This window comes from Phalaenopsis equestris, unplaced genomic scaffold, assembly GCF_001263595.1.
Source record: "Phalaenopsis equestris unplaced genomic scaffold, ASM126359v1 Scaffold000002, whole genome shotgun sequence".
NCBI classification, from domain to species: domain Eukaryota; kingdom Viridiplantae; phylum Streptophyta; class Magnoliopsida; order Asparagales; family Orchidaceae; genus Phalaenopsis; species Phalaenopsis equestris.
This window is the reverse complement of record NW_018164444.1, coordinates 10,619,220-10,646,497: the sequence shown is the minus strand read 5'-3', so window position 1 is coordinate 10,646,497 and position 27,278 is coordinate 10,619,220. Positions and strand designations below refer to the sequence as shown.

Sequence of the window (27,278 nt, the reverse complement as noted above, 5' to 3'; positions counted from 1 at the left end):
TTTTTGAGCTTTGGTGGCATTGACAACAATGATTTATGACAGTGGCAACTGGTGGCACTTAATTTCTAAGGACGAGTATTCATTCTTTCTCAAATGGACCTTTTAATAGTTTCCTCTCCATGCCTATTTTTAATACCGTTTTGAGCTTTGGTGGCGTCGACATCAATGATCTACGATGGCGGCGATTGACGACGGGACAAAACAAAGTAAAATATTTATATTCTCTTTTTCTTATTGTTTTTTTACAATTACAATGTAAAACACAACAATACTAATAAAAATAAAATAAACAGTAAAAGGGACAGAATGAGCTCGGGTTGTGTGTGGAGAAATTAATGGGTCGGATTTGATAAGAGGGAATGACTGAGTTTGGCAAGCAGAGGCTCCTTTGTGCGACTTGCGTGAGAGATGAAGTAGAGGGCTCTCGGGATCGTGAGATTCGATTTTATGCTAAGGCAGAGCGTGCAGCGTGCGCAAAGGAAGGAAAGGAACGACGCTGTAGCACTGTGTAAGGAAGGCATGACAAGAATTGACAGTTTCGTCTTGGGTCGCGTGAGAAGGTAATCCATGGTGAACAGTGGAAAGGTGACAGCGTGGAAGGGGACGATAAAGTGTTGGTCGCACGTGAATTGAGCAGAAGGCGAAGGCTTATGCGCAGGGAGGATTGGCAAGAGGTTTTTCGTAGGGTGGCTGTGGTTTGAACAGAGAGATGACCGAGTGTCTCTTATTTGAACAATAGAGATGATTGATCGCGGTGAAGGCTTTCGACGCAAGAAAACGAGCGAAGGAGAGGGCTTCAACATCAATTGTTGGGGTGCGGTGAGTGGCAGGGAAAGACGACGAAGGAAGGAAGTGAAGATGGGGAAACAGAAGCGAGACGTGCGAATGAGGTCGAGGTTCTCGTTTCTTTGAGGGTGATCCTTTTTTTGTCTTTAAGAAAGCGGGGGAACGATTATTTGGATGCAAATAGTGAGTTGATCGGAGCAGGTTAGATTCTAAAATTAATTAATTTATTTTATTTTCCTCTCTCCTTTTTTTTGTTACAGTCAACATTAACGGTCTGATTTCAAATTGAGCTAGGGGTCGGTTGATAATTGGTTCGAATAGATTTAATGCCTCGAAATCGGCTCGTCTTCTTATATTCGTTTTCGAGCCAAGACAACTCAAAATTAAATCGAGCTTCATCATACTCGAATACAAAACATGCTGCCTCAAATTGAATTATTTGGATTTGTGTTAGCTCAAAAACCACTTGATTCGGCTCAAAATTGAAACTAACTTGTTCAAATTGATTTATTTGAATCCGTTCTAACTTGAGATCAGTTCGAAATTGGCTTGTGACTTATTATATTCCGTTTTACTTAGCAACATATATTTAATTTTTTTTATATAAAAAATTACTATAAGCCATTCTCGAGTTAGTTCGAGTCGATCCATGTATTGCTCAAAATCAGCTCAAAAAAATTTCTAGCCAAAATTTCGGCTCATAGTTCAGCTCGTTTATTTCAATCTAATCTCGATCCGAGCCAATATTCAAATTGATTTCGAGTGATTAACGAGTAACCACCTTCGAGCTAAATTCACATCCCTAAATGTATGCGAAGTTGTAGTCAGGGAAGTAAATGAGATAACAATGGAGAATGATGATAAGAATCTGTACGTTTGAGAAACTGGCTCGAGGCTGCAAAATTGATTTCGTTACATGGGGTTTAGTAGACTTTTGATCGTGTAATTTTAGAGATTTTACTTGATGTTGAAGGTTTTGGGCGTCCAAGGTTTTTTTTGAATGATGCCGACGATAACTATACTCGAAATAACAAAATAAATTTTATTAAGCAAATGACTAAGATTACAATCACGACCCAAAAATAGAAACGAGAATATAATAAATAACAATATCTGGCTAGGGCTCGGTTAGAAGATCCCAAGACCTTGGTGGTGCGGGTATAATGGTTGAGGGTTGAAGGGTAGAAGGCGTCAAGGGTCGGTGTGGAGTTATGTAGGGTGGGCCGACAGGTAGAACAAAGAAAGAGAAAGAGAGAGTTGGAACAAGAAGGATGCGGCTAGAGCCCGGAGTGTAGGAGTGTTGGTCGGTGTTTGGGAGCAGGTCGGCTGGGTTGGGGATGGTGGCAGGGCTGTAGGGGAAGGAGGGGATGGTTGGTGGCCAAGAATAGGCCAACTGGGGTATAGACTAGCGGTTCGAATTGTAGGGAAGGGCGAAGGTTGAGCCGGCGGCAGAAGGAAGAGGGCTAGGCTTGCGGCAAGGAGTAGGGAATGAGGAGAGCGGGGAAGGGAATTAGAGAGGATGAACACCACCTCAAAGCATGGTACAACTAAAACACCATGCTGTTCTCGGATACGACCCTAGGAAGGGAAAAAGACTTCAAACAGAAATTTGAAATAGAACAAAACGTAGCCAAAGTCTAAAATCAACAAAAACAAAATAGAGATGGATAAGCGGGAAATGGAAGTGATGGGCGGCGGTAATTCCCGCCCCATACAGCTGGACCAGGATTCTCCTCAGGTCAGTTCAGCCGACCGACCAACCCCGCATCATTGAAGGTCAGATAAAAGATCATTATCTTCATCTAGTTTGTCCTCTTTTTTTTTCTGTTAATGCATGAATCAGGGTGAAAAACTGCTTCTACTGGGTTTCCATCGGATGTCCTTTGCTGCATGTGGAGTGTTGTAGCTTGCAGGCTTTTAGTCATGAAATTTTATAGATTTTGTGCAAGGAATGTGTTTTGGGGGTTGGTGGTGATGAGAATTATAGGCTTCAAAGGTGTAGTTACAACTTAAGGAAAATTCTTGATTTCTACTATGTTGAATTTTCTTTGTTAGTTTTTTGCATGAATGTATGGAAACCTGAAGCAGGTGATATGATACTTTTAGGATCTAGCTTGAATTTATTGATTGAAGCATAAATCCTTTATCCATTATGTTAGAAGTTATTTTAGAAAATAATTTATTCTTGTTAGAAGTTACGATGATTAGATTTATTTTCCTGAATCAGATTTATTTCCTTATTTTAGATTTATTTTTTTGGATTGGATTTATTTCCTTTCCTATTTTTAGCTTTCATTTTTTATGTCGTTTTCTTTATCTTTAAATAATTATTATGAATGAATTAATTAAAGATATATGTGTTATATTCTTTTATTTTTGTATTATTTCCTTTTTCTTGTCTCATCTATTCTAAAATTCATGTAAGTGTATTGATACCATCTTTTCATATCAATGTTATAATTCTGCTGAATTCTAAAAATTAACATGGTATCAAAGCTTTGAAATAAAATTCTTGAATCTCAAGCGAAGGAGAAGATCTCCTGTCGTCGGAAAATTCCTTATTCCCCTCAATGGACAATATTTTCCTTGTAGGCTCTAGCCACTGGAACTCCTCCCATAATCGATTATGCCGCTTCGAAGTTCATTTTGTTCATCAAGGGTTCACACTCAGTTATTATGGGGAAGTTGAGAAGGTTGAACAGGGACCTGGAAGTTCGTCTCAGGCGCCTTCAAAAGAATTCAAGAAGAAGAACAACGCTGGTGAGCAGATTGAGGAAGTTGGGGCAGCTGCTTCGGGTTCCATTAATGTGCCCGTGTCTTCTAACCTTGCTCTCGATGCTAATGCTAGGGTGGCAGTTATTTAGACCAGGGTCAAAGCTAGTGCAGGGAATAAGAAGAAGGGGAAGGAGCTTGCCAACATGGAGAATAAGGGGAAGGATCACGTGGAGAGTGCCTCATTCTCCATGGAGAAGAGTTCCTTGATGAACAAAATAATCTTCAAGTGCAACTCTCTAACGAAGCATGAATGCTATAAGCATATGTTATTTGGCCTTCCTAGGGGCAAACTGAAGATGAAGAGGATCAATCCAAGAGCAAGGCTTTTCCTGTTGATTTTGACCTCAACCAAATGTACGGTGTCTACTGCTCCACTTCGAAGGGGGCCTTAATTTAGTGGTGGGAGCCTTTGGAGGGAAGTTCCCACCACAAGTGAATATCAAGATTGATAGGGATTGCCTTCCTCTTCCTGAGAGTGCCTCAAACTTGCTTTAAGAGAAAACTATGAAGTCAAGGGAAAATTCACTGTAGAGTTTTTTTCTCGCAACAGACCCTCCTTTGGAGTTTTTTTCCTGCAGTAGGCTCTGCTTCAGAGCTTTTCCTTCTAGTAGGCTCTCATCCAGAGTTTTTTTCATGCAGCAGGCCCTCCAGAGCTTTTTTGCTGCAGCAAACCCTCCTCCGGAGTTTTTTTCCTCCAGCAAGCCCTTCTCCCGAGTTTTTTTACTGCAGTAAGCCTTCCTCCTGAGCCTTTTCCTGCAACAAACCATTCTCTAGAGCCTTTTTTTCCTACAACACACCCTTCTTTGAAGTTTTTTTCCGTTGGAGGCATACCCTGCAGCTTCCCTGCAGATGTTCTCTTTTTTTCATGTAGACCATATTCTACAGCTTTTCTTGCAGGAGTTCTTTTTTAGCTATAGGACCATACCCGACAATGTTCTTTTTTACCTGCAGGACCATACCTTTCAACTTTCCTTATAAATGTTCATTCCTTTTTTCTTGCAGGCCATACCCTGCAGCTTTCCCTGTAGGTGTTCTTCATTTTTCACTGTATGCATATCCTACAGGGAAATCTTTTTTTACAGCGAGGGTGTTCTTTTTTTCTGCAGGCCACACCTTGCACCATTTCCTGCAGGTTTTTCTTTTTTACTTATAGGACCATAGTCTGCAAGTGCTCTTTTTTTACTTTGTTTGTAGGACCATATTTTGCAACTTTCCGTGCAGGTGTTTTTCTTTTTTACCTGCAGACCATACTTTGCAACTTTTCCTTCAGGTGTTCCTTTTTTTCTTTGTAGACCATACCCTGCAACTTTTCTTGTAGGTTGTCTACTTCCCCGCAACGTTATCTGTAGAAGTCTTCTGCCTACCTACAGACACTGCAAAAATTTAAGTTAAAGACAACCACAGTCAACTAAAAGTTGATTTTATTTTATTGGTTGTCTACTTCCTTGCAAACTTTCTTGCAGCGTTATCTGTAGGAGCCTTCTGCGTACATTCAAACTTTTTAAAAATTACAGTGAAAGACAACCACAATCAACTAAGAATACACTTGGAGTTGATTATCAAGTACGAGTTAGAGACTTAAAGTTTTACCTGACAAAGAATCTTCCTCGCCTATTATTTAATATTTTCAAATTCAAGATGAACAAAGTTGTCAACCGTGTTTCAACTTGAGGGGGTGTTAGAATTTATATTAAGAAATAATTTATTCCTTTTAGAAGCTATGAGGATTAGATTTATTTCTTTGGTTTGGATTTATTTCATTTCCTATTTTAGATATATGCTTTCTTGGATTGGATTTATATCTTTTTCTATTTTAAGGTTTCCTATTTTATGTCATTTTCTTTTATTTCTAAGTAATTATTATGAATTGATCAATTAGAGATATAAGTTATATATATTTCCTTCCATGTTATTTCCTTTTTCTTTTTTTTCCTATTCTAGGATCATTTAAAGGTATTTATTTCCCTTTTTCATTTCAATAATATAATTCCACTAAATTCTGAAAGTTAACACGTTCAGTTTGACTCTGCTCATATTCTTTATTATAATGGCTTCACTTTTATTAGTTGTCTTTTTCCTGCTCTTCGAAGGATATAATTCGGTAGATGGCTGCAATGTTGGTGGTTGATTTATATTTTATAATGGGTTTGAACCAGCGGCATTTAGTGGTTGGTACAAGTTTCCTTCTCTTTGGAGTATATATAATTCCGTAGATCGCTGTAATACTGATGGTTGATATATTTTTTTCAATGGATTTGAACTGGCGATGTTTGGTGATTGGGACAAGTTATTTATTATTATTATTATTATTATTTTAATTTTGTCCTAAACTAGTTTCTATTGTATTTTGTGACACCTTATGGAATCCTTTTGAGCATGATGATGCCCTATGGTCATTTCATGATGATTGATTAATTTGTTTGTCTTCAGATAAGACCTGTTTGTGCTCCACTTATTCTTCATTTGGTGAATGTTAGACACGAGAAGATCTTGGGATGGACTGAACGTGCTGTCCATATAGAGGTTGAGTTCTTGCTCTATCAATTAATACAAATTGTAAACTAGCGGTGCATTTATTATTTTTGGAAATTTAAGAGCAACATGAAATTATGGTAATATATTTTTGATGATTATTTGAACTACCAATCCAAAAAAATTGCAAATATCTGAATGCATTCATTTCAAGGAGGCTTGATTCATTCTTCGTCATTCATCATTGTTAATTTTTTTTTAATGATTCTGGCGCACATTTATTCTTTTTTTTCATACCTATAGCATCTGTGTATACGCTGTGTTATTTAAATTATTTATCATGTTGTACTTCTACAGCAGATGCGCTTTTCACTTCGTTCCTTACTATTTTTGTGAGTCACTAAAAAGTTTGTCTTTGTTTTGTGGAGCCAAGTTGTTCATCTATAATTTTGCTATTAATTTGATGCCTTTGGATGGTTCTATATGTCTAATGATGGCAGATTGGGTAGCTAATAGCTTTGGTGATCATGCCATCTTATTGGAATCTGAAAAAGCATAAAAAATAGTTGTACTTGAATACCATCTAGAAATTTTCATTCCAACATATAGTCTACCTGCAGGCACTAACAATTTTATTTTTTGAGATAGGGATATACAAATATTTTTCTCATTTATTTACATTACACATGATATCACATTGACTAGACTGACATTCTTTGTGTACATGATGAAAACACACATTTACTTAGAATAGTGCCATTTTTTTCTTGGTGTGGTTTAGGGTTGAGGATTTTGTTAAGCTAGTACCTAGCGTAAGGGAATTTAGTCTTTTATTATTTATTATTGTTTGGTATAAATAGGGCTTAATGGTTTATGGTTAGGGTTATGCAATAGATTGTGTCTTGAGTCTTAGGTTTATGGTTTGGGAGAGATTTCCTAGCTCTCAAACTGTAGGATTTGGGAGAGATCGGCTACCTCTCAAATTGTAGGTTATTATTTTTATACATCTGTATTGCGTTGTTTTGTGTTCATGAAATAAAATTATCTGTTGCCCTAATTTCTGTGTGGAAAAATGTGTCGATTCCTTTCAGATTCTTTGGATGCAATTTTCTTAAGAGCAGTGTAATAATAGATTGAAGCTATTAGTTTTTTAATCTTTTTATTTATGGTTTGGAGTTTTTTCTTTTGGTTCCTGCACTTAATTCCTTGTTTATTCCTTGCATCATTCTTAAGACATAATGGTCCAGTGTCTCTAGTACTTCAGTAAGGTGTTAATAAATCTTAATGCATGCAGTTTGTTTACAAAAATATGGTAAGTCCTGACTTGGCATGAATGCCAAGTGGCAGCGGTTTAGAAGAACTAGAATATATTTTGCTCTGTTTAATGCATACGCATGACATGGGATTCATAATCAATGTAGCATAAGTAGCCTCCAAGATGTGTCTGTATCAACTGTAATATATTGGCCATAGTGAGCAGAAATTGAGGCTTCAAGAAAGAGGTCTCCAGAATTCTGGTTGTAATTTTTTCTTGTTATTTAATTACCTTTAGATTAAAATTTGAAAAAGTTGCAGCCTTGCTTTTTCTTTTGTTTGGCACTAGCCATATTTGTGTCATAGAAATGCAAAACAAGGTTCAGAAGGATGGAGCATTAGATGAAAGGAACATGTAGATTTGGCTAAAGTAAAAAAAATTGGAGATCATATCACTATGCTCTCTTTAGCATCATTCATTCAATTCATCAGATGTTTGCTAATGATATGCTTTATTATACTTTATAGAACTGGGAGCCTTTGTCATCTCAACAGAAGCAAGCAAGTTCAGTTATTGAAGTGTTTCGAATCATCCAGGAGGTTTGTTTCTTTCTTAGAAGTTTTTTGAGTTCATTTTCTACCACTAAATTTGGTTGCTATTGACATCTTGATCTATTTCTTCATATGTTTCATTAGAAAACTTTAAAATTTGTACATATATTTTTTTGAATAGGCAGCATGTTTCGTTCACTGGCTCGCTGCGCTTAAATTTTGTTATTCCAATGTATGTGAAGTCTCTGCATACCATCTTTTCAATTGTTTGACTGAACTTTTTTCTAGATTTTACCATATAAATTTTTGACCGAACTACATCTGTACTCTTATCATTATCAACATTAGCAAGGCTGTTATGTCTCAGCCCTAGTCCTCATTATCAACATTTGCCTCTTCTCAACTATTTAGGATTAGTTTAAAGAGTTATCAGTTCATTTTATTGAATACTATAACAAAGTGTGTTAATTCTATTCTATGGAAGTTTTCACACGACTTATATTCATATTATTTTTATTCGAATCTTTTTCTTCCCTATTCCTTTCACATTGTTCTAATTTTCATTTCTTATTTTTGCACCCTCACTTTATTACATATGGGCCACCTAACTTAAAGTTTATCGCTATTACTTAGAGAAATAATTTATTTTTTTCCAATGCCATGGGAAAAAACATCAAAGTTCTTGTCCTGCAAACCAATTATGTCATTATGCAATCTTACTCTTATCAACTTCATTATTCACTGCCATGGCACCTCTTTACAGTTTACGAGCATTAAAACATTAGCATTGATCTTATCTTTTTATCATTCCATGTTAGAAAAGCCTTTCCTCTCCTTTTCTAGTAATGCAATCGGAATGCTTTCTAGCATGTTTTTGTATTTTATTGAACCTCACCAAACGGTGGTTGTCATGATGGTTAAGTATTGATCATGATGTCTTAAAATGCTCTTTGTAGTGAGTGTTTGGAATTGACGCATCAATCCTATCATCCTCTATCATCTCCAACATTGATCCCGCCAGTGCCTTTCTGTTTGCAATAGCACCTGTAATCTCAAATTTCACCAAAGGGAAGAGAATGATACGCTTTCCATTTTTAGTGAATGAGTAAGTGTTCATGTACCCATCATGTTATATGCTGTCACAGCCTACCCAGCAAAAGGTGGAAGGCATCAATGAGCATCGCATCGCACTGACATGATCCTACAGTTGGCTCCCAATCAAAAACTCTATGAGACATCTTCTGTCAATGCTGACCCTGTTATCCTTCTTCAATTTCGTTAGGGAATATGACTAGGAATGCCTCTGAGTCAAGTGGCTCAATTTGTAGACCATCCGTGTGAACTTCACGTTTTTACTACTTCATTAATGATTAGATTGCATACACTTTCTTTCACAGTGTAATGTGTGTAGAATTTGCTGTGGCAAAATCACTTCTGCTCCCTCGCATATTAAGTCTGTAAAACTCTCCGAACCACCAACATCTCGCCCTTATCCGGTGGGAGCTGGTACTCCTCACTTTTTTCTTCAGTTGCTTCTTGGTCGCTCACTTCCTCCAATACCCCCTGCTCGGTGTAGTGCACAACCGGGCTCGCCGGACAACTAGAAGTGGCACGTCCAAAACCATGGCATCTGAAGTATTTCCTGGTTTGGATTGTAGTGAGCATGCTATTCTTTGTTAGGCTCATCTCAATCGGAGTGGTTCTGCCTTGTTTCTGACCAGTTTGCTTCTCTTCACGTGGTGTGCTTCTTCTGAGGCCTCCTAATATGGGTGATTGCCTGGCTGGTGCTGGTTCTCTGATTGGTAGTGGTTGCCTACTTTGCATTTGTTGCCTCTCCACTTTTAGTACTAAGGTCTGCACATCACTCTTTGTTTGATAGGCTTATAGTTGGACCACATTACTGATGGCGAGCTTCATACCTCCCAATTACCTAGTTGTGGTGTGCTCTTCTTGCTCCTTCAACTCACACTTCAATTTAAGTTGTATAAATTTTGTTTCGTTTTCCTCCATTGATAGCTTTTTCTACTGCAGGTAGAAAAGTTGCTACAAAATATCTTGGCAATAGTGCGTGGTAGATACTGTCACTGCATTCCCGCTTTCATTTTCTCCCAAGAAGTGATTCTGTCCCATCCTTCTCTATTTATCTCCCTCTTTAGGTTCTCCCACTAAAAATGATGTGTTATTCTTCAGCTTGATGGCGACATGCTTCACTCTTCTGTTATCAGACACCTCTTTGTTTTCAAAAATCCGCTGAATAGTCTGCATCTACTCAAGAAAAACTTCTGGATCTTTTCTCCACTCGAAGTCCGATAGGCTTACTTTTACTTTCGAGTCTCAGTATCATCCAACAAACACTTCATCTCTATTTTTTTCAATTGTCATCTCATCTTTCGACCTCTTCTAATACGATATCCCAATGCTCCTTGGTCTATCCTCTCAATTGAAATCATATTCACGAAAGTGATTCAGATGGTCTTCTTTCTCTTCTCCATGAAATTCACTATTAAGATCGACAGTGATCCTGCCTTGGGTTCTTTATTCAATAGCATCGAGCCATTGCATGTCATCCTTTGTAAATTTTTGATCAGGTTTAGACACTTGCCTTCTCCGCGGTGTGGTTGGGGTTTAGGTTTGGGTAGGTGGAAAGGGATGTATAGGGATGATGTAGGGTGGGAAAGAAATTTTTGGGTGGCCGGTTTGAAAATTTAGCTTAAGGAAGGAATTTTATGTGGGTTGGGGTGGGGCGTGGTGGATGTTGGAAACTATCGGATAAGGCTAGGGTTAGACTAACTTTGATACCAAATGATTCCAGAGTTAACCGAACAATAATGAGAAATACAACTTTTATTACGGAAAGCACATACATGTTACAACAAACACATAACAAAATAAGAAATAACAAAGACAACGCAGACGCCAAACTAGGGCATGGGGTCGAAGGGGTTGGTGCTGTAGCTTGAGGGGGATTAGTAGGTAGGGTTGGCTGGGTGTTCGAGGGCAATAAGGGAAAGGGTGGTAGCAGCAAGGAATGTGACATTGGCTATTAGAGGGGATGGAAAGTGAATGCAACAAAGATTGGGTGTGGGTGTGGGTGTGGTAGCAAGGGAAGGCTGGCAGCTTGAGGAACATGACTAGGATGGGGCGACAACAAGTAGGCAACACTTTGGAGGGGTTGCCGGTGGCTAAACTACAAAAGGAAGGGCAACATAACACTTTTGGCAAGGGCAATAGTAGATTACGTGGCTAGGAGGAAGGCGGTGGAAGCAGAGGAGGATATATAAACATTAACTCATGATGCGTTATAGTCGAAGAACCTTCTCGTCTTTTGATAGAACTCTAGAAGGGGAAACTTGGATGTCGACGATTGCTGTGGCAAAAAATTGGACAAAGAATTTTCCTAAAACACGAAAACAACATATTTATAGACCTAAGGTAAATAAGAGTGGATCCCGCTCCAAATAAGAGGGAAATCTATGAAAAGAAAATGTCGACCAGCCCTCCAAGATTGGTCAGAGCCGCGATCTCTAGTGGTACTGTAGCAAGGATCGCGAATGGCACCTCTGCGGGGCAGCATCTAGGCTTGTTGGTGTGCCTCTCACAGGCTTAATCTGAAGGACATGTTGAATTACTAGCATTCTTCCATCTTTAGTGGAAGATGGTACTCTTTTGAGTCGTCACTTTCTCCTTGATTGTTTGCATTGTTATTGTTATTTTCCATTGCTCTCTGCTCAATCAATGAGATCATTCTCCTGTTTGGGCAATCAAATGCGATGTGTCTAAAACTGTAGCATTTAAACACTTCTTAGTTGGGATGAATTTGGCTGTACCAGTGATTTCTATCTTTTCTCCACTCTGAACTGATTTCCCATCTGGAGGGGTCGGTCTTGGGTGCTCTAATGGGTATACTTTTGTTGCTGACCCGATGACTGAACTCTATTTGAAGGGTGGTGTGGACCTCACACTTGTAATTTATCTCCACCTTTAAGACTAGGGTCTGAGAATTTTCTAATATATAATAAGGCTATAGCTATACCATGTTTGCCAATAGTTGATCTTAGGGTCTGTTTGGGGCAGCTGCAGCTTATCCAGCTTCTGCTGATAAGCAGCTTATCCTGATAATCTGCTGATGAGCAGCTGATCCGGATAAGCTGGCTAGCTGTTTGGTTTGTGCGTTTGGAAAACAGCTAATTCTGGATAAATGACTATTTTGCCCCTGTTCTGTATAAGCTGTTTAGCTGTTTGATTTGTGTGTTTTATAAGCAGCTTATTTATAGATTTTTTTAGTTAAATGACCAATCAGTCACGCAGAATTTATAATTTTCTCAACAAAATTGAAGTTCAAATGTTAAGACATGAAAATACAAAAGAGTTGAGTTACATTTATATAACTCAAATATTTTCGATCACATCAAAGAAGCACATTTACATCAATGAAACCAAATATTTCCGATCACATCAATGAAAATGAAATTTTAATTCATAAAATATTTTGATGAGACTTCCCTTAAGTACCTAAAGCCAATAAAACATAAAAGAGGTTTTATTGGTTCACTCGATTGAAGTTTCTTGTGGTTTGATAGGAAAGAAAAGAAAGAAATCTTTGTGAAAATATCATCACTCATTGAACCCCCATCCAAAAATAAATAAAGCTTATTTTTGAAGTAAAATGTTTTTCCCCTAAATGAAATACATTATTCCACGATAAAAGATGATTAATCAGTTTATGGTAATCGGTAAATCATTACAGCTCTTGAACGAAGTACTTGACATAGTAATTTGTTGAATTATGAATCGTTTGACATCCATAAATCTAAAAAAAAGAATTAAAGACTTCCACAACCCACTAGGAATTCATAAACTTTCTGGTAGGAATTCTTCTCCTAGAGAAAACATGGGTAAGAAAATTGGAGGCTCAGTGTAACCTTATCTCCATCACCAAGCAGATCCACCCGCTATCTCTACACCAGCGATGCACAGAGAGCGGTTTCCCGTAGAAGAATGGGCCATCCAAGCTGCTTCGACGCCAAAGCAAGAGAAGCATTGCGATCTCTGAAGCACCCTCGGAAGCATTCCTAAAGCGGATTATGATCGCCTTCCGTGATGGATTTCATCGTCACTGCCCAATTAGAGGAGCGCTCGTTGGAAGGATTAGGTCAAAGTAATCAACGGCCATGAAGGAGCCTGGCATTAGACCATCCTCCATATGCCTCATACTTGAGGGCACCGGAGCACAGCCACGTAAATGCCCATGATTTTCCTGCCGCGTGCAAAGAAGATGGAGGAGCGGATAGGGCAGAGGACGAACAGGGCACGGGAGACGCTGAGGGCACCGGAGTAATATTTTGCGAATGAAACGCGGACCGCAGGGTCATCCCCACGGGCCGCGTGCTTCACAAATACAAAACGGCGATTTTGGATAAGCTATGAAAACGCGCCAAACAAACAATGAGGCGGCGTTTTCAAAACGCCGCCCGCACTTATAAGCTGTCCCAAACAAACCCTTAATCTCTCTAGATATCGAGTTATGATGCTCTCTTCAGGCTATATTAGCACACATTTCATAGAAGGTGCAACAACTCTATTGTGTATTCCTCAACTGAGAGATCTTGCTATTGTAAGTGGTGAACTCTTAAGAACACGTCTTGCATGTAATTATGCTGGTATGTATTTGTAATGTATCGGACTAGATTGTGATTTACTTTTTTTTTCCTTGCACTGGCATAGGCGTTTCAAATTCTCCAACCTTAGATATGCATTTTTATTTAACTTGATTGTGACTAATTTTACCATTTTGTCAGATAGAACATCGCTATATTCAAAGACCCGTTGTACTATTCAGAGCCACTCAAATTCTTTCAGATCCATGCGACCATCAAAATCTAGTAGGTCCACCTTTACTTTTAAAATCACGATCTCTCCTTCTATATTTGATGTTAAATTGACGCAACATCGGCTCTTCTTCACTTGAAGCTTCTTGGTGGAAAGGTTTTCCTTCATCTCCTTAATTTGGATGGTTATCGTTATTGCTGTGGGTGACTTCCCATGTTGTCTTCTTTCAAAATTATCAAGTTTTTGCTGCAATTGTTGGATTTTTCGCTACATTTCCTCCATAGTAATTTCCTTAGCACCTCATTGAGGGTTTGTCCTAAACGACATAGCGTCTTCTTGACTCTGATACCATATGATACCATTCTAAGGCTCCTAGAAGGTGTTTAGGAAGTGGATTGAGTGGAGAAGTGGTTGTGGCCTCGTGAGGGAATGATAATATGCGAGTTCGACGACGTTTAGATGGTGATAGGCATCGTTCGTTGGCTGTCTTGGTAAAAAATAACAAGAACCATGAAATGATGATGTACGGACGAGGAGGTCCACCACCTGTTCTTGCACAAACTACGAACACACCACTTGCAAAAGGAATATGATACAATTTCCAATGTACTAAAAAAAAGGAAGTACAAGATTTAAATAGTCATATCTCAAAATACCTAATTCTAATTAAAGAAATATTAAAAATTTAAGGCCCCAAACGACTCACAACAACAATAGAAAATAAATTCCTGATTTAGTGTGAAATAGGACCGAATCCCGTCTTCTCCAGGTTTACAGGATTGTGTGAATCCTGAAATATTGCAATTGCCCCATAGGCGGGATCGCAAGATCACAAGATCCCAGCTAGGAAAATTACTCGAATGCTTCCTTAGCCTATGTCCCTCGTTCTCATCACGTCCCACATCATTTCCTCAGTTATGAGGAGCATCGTCTTCTTCCTAGGAAACCTCTGAAATTGATATACTACAATCATATCAAAGACATTATTTTGCTGTGACTGAGGTAATTTCATTACAAAATCTATGCTTAAGTTCATTTCATGCTGCTCTAAAAACTTCAGTCTAATTTTTATCCTCATAGAATAAGTAGTCATTCTTTTTTGGCCGCACAGAGTTAGAACTGCAGATAGATGATTATTCTTACCAACCAAATCTTAGCCCATTAAATTTGTAACTTGTTCCTTCCACTCTTCGTACTCGGTTAGATGCATCTGATAAACAAGACTATGAAGTAATCAACCTTGGAATGAACTATGGCATGCTGGACCACCATAAGTGGCTACCACCCAGGGGTAATCTGTCAGTTAGGATATATGACAACTATATGAACAGAGGCTGCCCATTTTATGGTATCGATTTCTCGGACTCACCGTTGTCTTGAACAACCAATGTTAGTATTGCCAACGCTCTTTTCACGCACTCACTCTGAAGGACCTGTCAAATTACTAGTATTCCTCAATCGTCAACTGGAAGTTGATATTCCTATTTTGAGTCATTACCTTCTTCTATATCTCCCCACATCGTTATCAATATTTTTCATTGCTCTCTGCTCAATGAATGAAATCATCTTTCTGCTTGGGCAATCGAATGTGATGTATCCAAAATCATAGCACTTGAAACACTTCTTTGCTACGATGAATTTGTTAGTGCTGGTGATCTGCATCTTTTCTCCACTTTGAACTAATTTTTTCTCTAGTGGGGTCGTATTGGGTGCTCTACTGGGTGTACTCTTGCAGCCTGAACCTATGCTTGATATCTATTTGATGGGTTGTGTGGAGCTCATATTAATGTGTTTTCTCTCTACCTTTAGAGCTAGGGAGCTAGGGAATGGGTGTCCTGTAATGTCTAATAAAATTGTAACCGTACCACATTGCTAATAAATGTTCTTAATCCTCCCAGATATCAAGTTATGGTGTTCTTCTCGGACTATACTAGCTCTCATTTTAACATAAGCTGCTCTAACTCATCCCTGTGCTCATCTACTAAGAGATTTTCTGCTGCAAGTGGTGAAGTATCAAGAACATGTCATGCCTGTGATGTGTTGAGTGGTACTTGTATTACTCCTCCCTTCTCATTTTGTCGAAATTGCGATTTTACCGTTTCCTTCTCGCTTGTGTAGGCGTTTCAAATTCTCCAACCATAGATATGCGTTCTTTTTGCATTGATGGCGGCTAATTTCAGGTGGAATGTCCTTGTATTCAAAGGCCTGTTCCATTGTTTAGTGTCACTCGATGAATTCTTTCAAATTGATGCGACACTCAGAATCTGGTAAATCCACCTTTACTCCAAAATCAACATCTCTCCTCTTGTACTCAATGCCAAATTGACTCGACATTTGCTCTGTCACTTGAAGCTTCTTGATGGAAAGGATTTCCTTCATCTCTTTTATCTGAGTAGTCACTGTTGTTGTTGTGGGTAACTTTTGCATGTCGTATTCTTTCAAAATTTGCGAGCTTCTATTGTAATTGCAAGATTTCCCGCTGGATGTCATCTACAATAACTTTCTTTGCACCTCATTGAGAGTTTCTTCTTGGTAGCATAACTTCTTCTTCGCTTTGATACCAAGTGACAATGTTCTAGGGCTACTAGAAGGTGTTAAGGGAGTGGATTGCATGAAGAAGTGGATGTGGGCTAGTGAGGGAACGAGAATATGTGAGTTCGACGTCGTTTGGACAGTGATAGCCATCGTTTGGTGGCTGTCCTGGCTCTAAACAGTAAGAAGAACAATGAAAGGACAATGTAGGGACGAGGAGATACATCACCTGTCTTTGCACAAGTTACGTAGAGACAACTTGCAAAAAGAATATGAGACAACACTTCACGGGCAGAAATCAATGATTAAAATCTCCAAAATACTCAAACAAAATCAAAAGTTTTAAAGAAAAAGGAAGTGCAAGATATAAATAGTTCCTTTTGAAAATACCCAATTCTATTTAAAGAAAATCAGAAATTTATGGCCCCAATGTACCGACAACAATAATAGGAAAGTATATCTCTAATTTGTTGTGAAATGGGATGGAATCCTGTCCGTCACGTTTGCGGGATCACCTGAATCACAAAATTCTGCTTTTACCTTGTACGCGTGATTGCGAGATCATAGGATCCCTCTTGGGGGAATCCAGTGCTCGCTTCGTTCGCTCGTGTTCGCTATCCGTCCGACATTCCCATCACGTCTCGCATTATTGACTAGAATCATAGAAACAATTACCTTTTGTTGTGGTTTCATTTTGAGCAGAAATTTATAGGTGTTTTGGATTGCTGTCATTAATTGCACTCCTAAAGTACATATTGTTGCACCCAATGGTGGTTCTTGCTTAGTCAAAGTTTACTTTGATCTAACTGTAATGTGAAAAATAAAAATAAGCTTATGTAGTTCACTAAATTAAATATTTTTTCCAATACATAATTTCATTTTCACTGTTCTGGTTGTAAAATGATTGATTTGAATTCTGCGGTTTGGGTTCTGAAGTTCGGTGAGAAAGAAATTTAGCAACATAACTAGAATTTTATTTTATTTTATTTTTAAAATAAGAAGATATAAGAAATTTGGAAGGTTTTATCAGTTATTACATCAGAGTTCTCTTTTGATGAATGATTCACCTTCTCAATGTTTTAGAAAGATTCTAATTACTGCAGTACTTGATGGTTTCATTTCTTAAATAGGGTTCTTTCTAATGTATCGTGTCCTAAATTATGTTGTATTTTTTATATTGATGCAATGCTTTGCAGGCTATTGATCAATTCTTTGATTTGATCCTTCCCATGGAAACCATCCACTTGCGATCTTTACTGATTGGGGTTGTTAGAAGCCTTGAAGCTTATCTACAACACATAATCAGCCACCAAGGTACAAACCTTTGTTGTATAGAAATATGCCTAAATGCTCAATAACTGCTATTTTTTTATTTTTTATTTTTCATATTTTTTTGCTTGCTCTGAAACTTCAAATTTTGTTTAAGAACTATATTTTTATATTTTTATTTTCCATATTAGTCCGTTTTCAATCTCAAACTGGCTACGACCCATTGAAGGGCTAGTGGAACGGTTGTTAACCTTGAGGAAGTATCAAAACCCACAACCCAATGTTTTCGCTTAAAATCGCCCGAGTTTCCCAAAACTCTGATTTACTACTTTAATCTGGCAGTTTGTGTAAGGGTGTTTTGCTAAACTGAAAAGGTCCTCCAAAAATGACGCGGAAATTTCACGTCTCTAGTAGAAGTGATGGTCCGAGATACGTCTTGTAGATGAACTCTCTTTGAAATATTTCACAACTTTGTTGGTAAGGGCTCCATTGATCTCGGGCTCCCACGAAGGTAGTGGGATGATGCACTTCTCATCTTTGGTGTAGGAATACGTGTTTCTGAATCCGTCGTGCTAAGATCTATGATCAAATTGCCACGATCTCCCCAACAAAAGATGGCAGACATCCATAGGGAATACATCACGCCACACCTGATTCTATAGCTGCTCCCAATCAAAAACTCCACTAGGCATCTCCGATCAATACTGACTCTGTTTTTCTTCTTCAACCAACTCTGAGAATATGGCTCGGAGTGCCTCTGAGTCATGAGACTCAACTTATCTGCCATCTACGTAGATGTCACATTCCTAGTACTCCACACATCGATGATGAGGCTGCATACTTTTCCATTCACTGTTCAACAAGTGTAGAATATCTTGTGAAGCTACTGCGGACCCCTCACATCCTCAACACGTAGGAGCCGTCGAACAACAAGTGCGTCTACTTCATGTGGTGGCAGATGGTACGTCTCACCATGTTCCTCAGCTTTCTCCTTGTCGCTAACCTCTTGTAGGGCTCCCTGCTTTGTAAAATACATGACTGGACTTGTCTATCAGTTATAGGCAATGTGCCCAAATCTATTGCATTTGAAGCATTTCTGTCAGGGATTGTAGTAAGCTTGCTACTCCTCTCTGGCTTCTCTCTGAGGGTGCCTCTGTCGTTATCCAATTCGGCTTTCTCAACTCCCTAAGGTGTGTTCCTACTGGTGTTGCCAACTATGGATGGTTGTTTGACTTATTATGGTTGCCTGCTCTGTTTTTGCTGCTTTTTCACTTTTAGTGCTTAGGTTTGGACATCCCCAAGTGACCAATATGACTGCAGTTGTATCAAATTGCTAATAGAGGGCTTCAGGCTCAAAAGGTATTGGGCTACAGTGTGCTACTCCAGCTTGCTCAGTTTGCATTTCATCTGTAAGTGGTCGAACTGAGTTGTGAACTCCACGTAAAGGTCTCACTGTTGTAGATTGTGGAGTTTCAGAAATATGCTCTGGTGGTAATGAGGTGCATCATAATTTTATCAGTGTCTTCTCTTATTTTCTAGCACACTTTTATACTCCACGTAAAGGTTTCAACTTGATAGCAGCTAATTTGACTCTCTTATTTTCTAGCACACTTTTACACTCGAAGATCTGTTCAACAAATTATAGTCAATCGATAAATTCTTTTGGATCCATACCCCCTCAAATTCTGATAGATCCACCTCGAGTCCGTAGTTTCTATGTCATCAAATTGATGTCTTCTCTGTATGCCTCTGATAATGGATTTTGAAATGCCATGCCGTTCATCTTCATCATGACATCCACTCTACGTAAGTTGTTGAAATTTCGTCCCTTTCTCCTCTTTGGATTTCTCAGTCACTATTGTGGGTATGGATCCTCAATGTCTTCAAATCTTCGCTGTTTTCGGCGGATCTCTCGCTGTATCTCTTCTCTGGTAAGCTCGGACATGTGTTTTCTAGATGGCATAGCTAGAGTTTGGAGTGAGGTGAAAGAGGGTGAAAAAGTTGATTTATGCTTGCTGATTTTAATAATCAACAAGTGAAAATTAGGGTTAGATCAAAGTTTTGGCTATGGTTTGGAAATAGAAAAGAAATTTTGGTGGAGGGGTAAGGTGGATGCTAGTAAAACTTAGAATAAGACTAGGGTTAAGCTAGCTATGATACCAAATGATACTGGAGTTAACCCAAACTGAAAAAAAAAAAATATTTCTAATGAATTTCAAAGGGTTGCATGAAGTCTCTTCAAAATAGGAAATAAATGATCACAAACATACAAACAATTGAATGATAACAACTCCTCAAACTGAGAGTAAAAACAACTCAAAAAGATGAACGACTCACTAGGAAGAGAGAGCGGCAAATCCAGAAAGACAAGAGACGAGACGGTGGATCAAACATCAGTTCGAAGGCGCTTGTAGAGTTTAACGACAGCGGGGAAGGACCTGGAGGCTTGTGCGATGGCTAGAGGGGGCTACAAATGTGACTTGGAGCTGTTGGAAGGCGGTGGGTGTCTTGGTTAGCAGTTGGGAAGGTCAGTTGGAAGCAAGGACAACAGGTAGGCAGCCGGAAGGCTTGTGCGGCTATTGGAAGATGGGTCGGGAGCTGCAGGGGGGAGTTGGAAGGATAAATATTTCGATAGGGTCGAGCTACAACTAGAGCACCACCCAGACCTTTGGAGATGGTCACCATTTTGGACGAGTTACAGTCGAAGCACCTCCTTGTCGTCAAATACAATTCTCGGGAGGGAGAAACGCCTCGAAGATAGCAAACTAAAATCTTGAATAATAAAAAACTAACCCTAAGCAAGCAAAACAACACATATAAGGGGAGGCTATAATGATTTAATTCAGTTATTGGGGGTAGAAGAAACGAAGAATCAGGGAAGAGAAAATGAAGAGCTAGGAGAGCAAGTGAAAATTCAAACATGGGGGAGTTGAAGCGAGGAGTCAGAAAGTGAATAGTAGGGAGATGAAGCGAGTGGTGTCAGGAACCCTAGGAGGTGAAATTTTGCCCTATAATTTGTTGAGCAACTTACCTGGTTGTCGAGCAAGTTTTTTGTGGTGAAGGTAGATTGGAGGGAGGAGCTTTCGTGTGACGAGACTTGCGTGCTGAGGGAGAAAGAAGGCGACTGCGACAGTCGTTCGTTCTTGCAGGATGGAGCTGAAGTCGAGCAACAAGGAGGAGGCAACGTCTCTCTCAAGCATTGGAGGAAGAGGCGGCGCCGACATCGACATTGACGTCGGCGTTATGCTGCCGATTGGAGGAAATGAACGAGCCTCGTGCAAAGGGATGGAGGTCACTCAGTCATCATGAGCAGGGGGTTGCTCGTGTTTTATGGCTCGATCGAGGTAAGTTTTGATAATATTTATTTAAGTGATTTAATAATAATAATAATAACAATATTTCCTATTTCAACTTTTAACCATGATAATGTTGACATCATTCATGTCTTATAAAGAGCTTTTAATTATAATGTGTTATTTCTACAAGTACAAGAATATATCAAATTTGTTGAGTGCTCACTAAAATATTAAAGAGTTCCTACATTTGTGTCATTAATCTCTTCTTTAGTAGAAAAATAAACAGGAGTAAAATGTACTCAAATAATAAGTTAATAGCTAATTAAAATAACTAAAATTGTAATAACATAATAAATAAATTAAATTTTAATCTGAATACCATGTTTATTTTATATTTTTCATTTTAGAGGAGTTGATGTCCAGACAAATCAAATAATAAATTAATCACTATTGAGGTAAGTTTTCATATTTTTTTTGCTATAATAATATTCTGTTTCTTCTTGAACAAATGCATTTATTGTTACTATTATAATAATGCATATGGATGATTTGTGGTTCTAATGAATTTTGTTCATGTTGGAAGAATGACACGTGTGTTCAACTTTGTTTAATTTATCATTGAATCATGAACAAGAATATTAACTGGGCTAAATTTTTAAAAGGAGCATGTTTATTAATGAAATATGGGGGAGGAGTTACTCTAAAAAGAAGCTTAAAAAGAAGGCATTTATTAAAAAAATTAATTTTGAAGAAACACATTTCTTGAAAAATTAAATTTTTTTTATTTTTTTAATATGTGATATATTTATTTTAAATAATATAAATATTAATATATATTAATCATTGATATAAATAGATTTGTTAATATTCTTTACAGTAATGAAAATATTAAAATTATTAATTAATTTTGACATTAATTAATTTTTAATTAATATTTAATTGATAAAAAATATAATTGAACAAAATTAAATAAGTAAAAAAACTATGAAATTCATAAAATTTATTTCATATTAAAATATTCTCGTAACATAATATTTATACAAAAATGTTATCTTCTACATCTGGAATGATGCTTGAGCTCAGCATATATCGAGACGCTGGTCGGAATTGTCAATGTCGCAACTGTTGTTCTTGAGCTCCGCCTCGTGCTAATCAAAATGTTGAAACGACTAGAAGCACACTATGACCGAAGGCGCTGATATAGAAATACACCACAACTGATGTTTTTCAAATCATTCTTGAATATCATCGCCTATAGTCATGGTGCACTTCTATATCATCGCCTCCAATCGTGGTGTACTTTTTGCAGTTTGAACATTTTGTTTAGCACGACAGCGGGCTCAAGAACATCATTTGCGACATCAACTACTCTGACAACCGTCTCGATATACGTCGAGCTCAGTCGTCTTTCCAACCTGATATACAAGATAATATTTTTGTGTAAATATTATGTTATGAGAATATTTTATTATGAAATAAATTTTATGAATTTCATATTTTGTTTATTGATTAATTTTGTTCAATTATATATTTTGATTAATTAAAATTTACTTAATATAAATATTGATTAACAAATTTAATATTTTCATTAATGTAAAGAATATTAACAAATTTATTTATAATAATACTTAATATATATTAATATTTATATTATTTAAAATCAAATATATCACATATTAACAAAATAATGTGTTTCTTAAAAATTAATTTTTTTTATAAACGCCTCTTATCGAGGCTTATATGCTCCTTTCTGAATTCCTTTTCACAGGAGCTCATCCCTTATATTTCACTAATAATCATGCGTCTTTTAAATATTGGCATATTTTATGCTACGCAAATGATAATGAAATATTTATTGTTAAAAGTCTTATCTTTATTGTATGCTTGTATGTACATAAATAATTATAATGAGGTCACTCTTTTATGGTACTGGTGAGTTAACATTAATGTACCTATGCATGTATTTGCAAAAGGATATTTATATTGAAGACCATAAGTAGTTTAATTTTTAGACCGTGTTCCTGTGATGGTTGTACATATATAGAATGATATTGATATGCTATTAATATAGTAAAAATCTTGATAACATCTTAAATATTAATATTGATTTAGTATAAGTTTAACTGACGTATATTTTGCTTCTTTTTTCTTGTATTATTGTTGTTTAGAAATATGAGTATTCACTAACTTGTTTAGCTCATTGTTATTTTAAACTAACTTTTTAGGTTAATAAAGTGATTAAAATGTGAGCGATAGAATGAATAATATTTACAGAAGACGCAGACAACCAGTAGAACTATGGAAAAACTTGAATTATTGAGGTATACATTGGATTCTAAAGGCCTTAATTTGAGTAGATCTAAAACTGAATACATGGAATGTAATTTTAATAGCAGTAGCTCTAGTGACAGAAGTGTAATTTTGGGTGATCAAATTATTAAAAGGTGTGAACAATTTAGATATCTTGGGTCTGTTGTTCAAAGCGATGGTGATATAGATGGGGTTGTTATAAGTAGAATTCAAGTTGGTTGGTTGAAGTGGAGGAATGCTTCAGACCTTTTGTGTGATAGAAAAGTACCGCTTGGACTGAAAGGAAAGTTTTTTAAGACGACGGTGAGACCTGCAATGCTCTATGGCGTTGTTTGTTGTCCTTTAAAAGAGAAGCATAATACTAAGTTAAGTGTTGCTGAGATGAGAATGATTACGTGGATGAGTGGCTTTACACTTAGAGAAAAAATGTGAAATGAATATATCCGTGATAGGGTTGGTGTAGCTCTTGTGACAGACAAAATTAGAGCAAGTCGTCTTAGATGGTTTGGTCACAGTAAACGTCGATCATTTGATGATTCGATTAAGAGAGTAGATGTTTTAGATTTGACTTATGTTAAAGATTTGGGCTTATCGTATAAAAAATGATCTTAATTTATTAGAACTAAATGAAAATATGATACTAAATAGGCCACAATGGAGAAAAATGATTCATGTAGCCGACCCCACGTAGTGGGATTAAGGTTGTGTTATTGTTGTTCTTGTTGCAGACAATCAATAATAAGATAAATTTAAATATCTGATTTTAATTTATATTGATGGCTTTTTCATTTGTTAATAATTAGTTATGAAAAATAAGCATGTAAAAATTCAATTCTCACCTTCTGACTGGCTGTTAACATACGCCTCTTCTTTTGTGCGGCAAACAAAAAATGTAGCGAGGGGCCGGTGGTAACCAAGTCGGCAAGAATCAGAATAGGAGAATGGAGGAGCAGTAGGAATTGAACCGCACGGTTTTGGCCCCCCTTGGAGTCCTGCATCTGAGAGCCAAGTGTCTGCCTTTTCCCACGTCTGAGAGCCCCGCGTCACTTCCATTTACTTGGGCAATTGTACTGATCAGATTGATGTCAAACCTTGAAGTTTACTTTATAAAATTTGGATTTTTATTTTTATTTTATTTATTTATTATTATTATTATTTTTTGTAGTTTGGCATTTATTGTATATCTACATGCGCATGCCGCTTTTGTTTTGTGGATCATGTAAGGCCTAGTTTTGTTTTGGTTAGTAGTGGACTCGGTCTTTTTTAACATCCCTAATTTTAGTAGCAGTATTTGGGCGATGTATAAAATACACTAATAGATGACATAACATATTGAATTGTGCATTTTTAATGCTAAAATGGATACCCCTGAATAATGGCGTGGAAAGTACAATGCTGTAACTTCTAAAGCTAGATATGTTTGTCTTTTATAATCATTTTTCCAGACGTCAAACCAAAATCTTGCCATCTTGATATTGATTGATTCTGTTTTGTTGGTAGGCGTAGCCTGCATGAGTTAACTTTATCTTTGTTGGAGTTTTAGATTTTTTTTTAATCGCCGACATTTATTTGTATCCCTTACTCTTTGACAATAATTGTTTGTCTTTTTAATTTTAGCACATTGCAAAACTTGACACTGGTGGATATCACTGTTATCAAACTTTTGATAAATTTTCTGTTTCTTAGTAAGCAAACTTCAGAATTGTATACTGCCGTCTGCTGCTTTTATCTGGAAAGTAGTGGGGATATTGATGTAGCTATATATGGGTACAATGGTTTTTTTGGGTTCAGTTTATTAATCTAGCAAGACAGTATGCATGTGCCGAGTATTTAATTATAACAGTTTCATAGTTCAGCTAATCTTCTTTTCAATGCTTTATGGAATGTGCTGTTTTAGATGATTAATAACTATATCTAGGATGTATATTATTGTGATTTTCCAGACTAATGTGTTAATGAAGCTTTTTTATCATATTGCTTGCGTGAATATGAAATTTTTAGTTGTATCTTTTGATTGTACTTTATCCCCTTTTTGGCGCAGTTGATAAAAGCTTTTTATATCCCAGTCCTCCCACATTAACACGATATAAGGAGGCAGTCAATCCCTTTATGAAGAAAAAGCCTGTCGAATGTGCTACTCTGGATGAGAAAGTAGTCAGTCAGATAGACAATTTGACCGTACCAAAACTTTGTGTTAAGCTTAACACACTTAAAGTAAGCTCCAACCTTTTATGCCTGTGAGTGTGTGTGACCGAAATCTATTTCGCCTTCTACTTTTTTTTGTTCATCAATTGCCATACATATTTGCAAACTGCTCTTATTTTCGATGCTTTTTGTTGAAGCCCGCTTCATTTTTTTGTTCTTTCCACTAGATTTTACCATTAATGCCAGAAACTATTTGGGTTTATTTTGAATTCCCATTGGCATTTAAGGGTAGTTTTATGTTTGGCTCATGCTGGATTGCCTCTTCATATTGAACTGCAACTCTTATGCGTAAACTGTGGGCACAAGTAAAAAATTTTAGTATCTGTGTATAAGTCTTCCTTAGTCAGAATTAAAGTTTAAGCCTTTAGGACCAATTGTTCATTAGGTTTAACATGGTTTGAGAGCTAGTACTTGGTTCATATCCTATCATCCACCATTTCTTACTTAGCATAATGTATGTTGGAACATAATACACATTTCTTTTTATTTATGCCTTTTTTTCTTTAATGACATCTCTTTCTCAAACCTCAATCAGTTTGGTGTTGATGGGGCAGATGGGTTGAAGGAGGCAGCTGAACCCGTTCCCACCTAAACCTTTCTGACGTGGGAGCGGGAGGAGACACAAGAGCAGGAGACGGTGCGGGAGTACCCTGACCCGCACGGGAGCGGCAATCACCGCAATGGCTCAAGTCGTTCTGGGCAGAATCGGAATTGGGGCGGACCTCCTTAGCAGACGGTTCCCTCCTATTTGGAGGGGGGCCCACTCCCCTTTACCCTAAGACCATTTATATGTTATTTTCTGTATTTTATGATAATTTTGTTTCAAATATTTTTTAGGGCAGCCGTCAGTGTCCATCTTTTCCCTGTTAGGGTTGTATCCAACCACGAGTGGTGCTCTGAATGTATTTTGTTCAAGGTGTTGATTATCGCCCCCCTTCCCACTCCCTCTTGCCTCCGCCGTCCCTCCATTCTTCCTGCAACCACCAGAAAACAACCACATGACTGTTTTCCTGCAGCTGTCTACTGTCTCCCCTCCCCTCCCAAACTGTTATCCCCTTGCCGCCAACCCTTCTCCTTGCTGCCATCATCCCGAGGACAGCACTTGCACTTCCTATCCGTGATTCTAGCTCTCCATATTGCTTTCATTGCTGTCCCAGTCATCCCAACACCCTCATCCGCCTCTACTCAGCCCCCTACCTTGTTGTCGTTCCCTCATGCAATCCCCCACTTGCTGTCCAGCCAGCCCCCATCCAATTCCGGCTTGTTGTCGCCCCCTCCACTGCCTCCAGCTTGCTGCCCAGCCACCCAACCACCTTCCCTTCGCTTCCGTTGAGACTCATGACAGCAAGGAAAGCAAAGAAATCCCGCTGAAGCTGCTAATGGGATGGGAAATTGACTGGTTCGTCAACCACATCGCAGAATTTCAATTCTGCGTCATGCAGAACGCTGTAATTGTGGTCCCACATTTGCTTCAGTTCCATCACCAAATGTTGGATTAGTTAGGATCGGATTGGAGATCTTAGTGGTGGTGCTTGTGGCCAGTTGGATCCTTGATAGTTGTGAGACGTGGGATAGTGATATAAACATTCAAAATGGTTGTGCTAGGTTCTTTGTCCAGCAACAATATCTGTGGTAGGGCTGTCAAAAAAGCTCGTTGTTCGCGAACAGTTCGTGTTCGATTCGTTCGATAAGTAAACGAGACAAACGCGAACAAATTTTTTTCGTTCGGTTAGTTAAACGAACCAAACACAAACAGTGATGCGTTCGTTCGTGTTCGAATCGTTATTGTTTGAAATATAAAATAATATAAAATAATTATATATAAAAAATTTATTATATTTTAAAACATTAAATTTTATAAATTATAATATATAATAAAATAATAATAATAATATATTAATATACTATAGTAGTAATATACTAATATAGATATTGTATATTTATATAATATAAGTTATATAATTAATATATAATATTATTTTTATATATTAATATTAG

At 37.6% G+C, this 27,278-nt stretch overlaps 1 protein-coding gene across 2 annotated transcripts in view; it reads left to right on the top strand.

Annotated features, from left to right (window-relative positions):
* LOC110025575 overlaps positions 1-27,278 on the top strand; it is a 161,957-nt gene that overhangs the window by 90,106 nt on the left and 44,573 nt on the right. For both annotated transcript variants that reach the window (XM_020726169.1, XM_020726243.1), the window contains exons 15-18: positions 5,992-6,084; positions 7,816-7,887; positions 17,397-17,514; positions 25,117-25,289. In XM_020726169.1, coding sequence (XP_020581828.1) covers positions 5,992-6,084; positions 7,816-7,887; positions 17,397-17,514; positions 25,117-25,289 — 456 coding nt within the window. The remainder of the gene's footprint in view (positions 1-5,991; positions 6,085-7,815; positions 7,888-17,396; positions 17,515-25,116; positions 25,290-27,278) is intronic.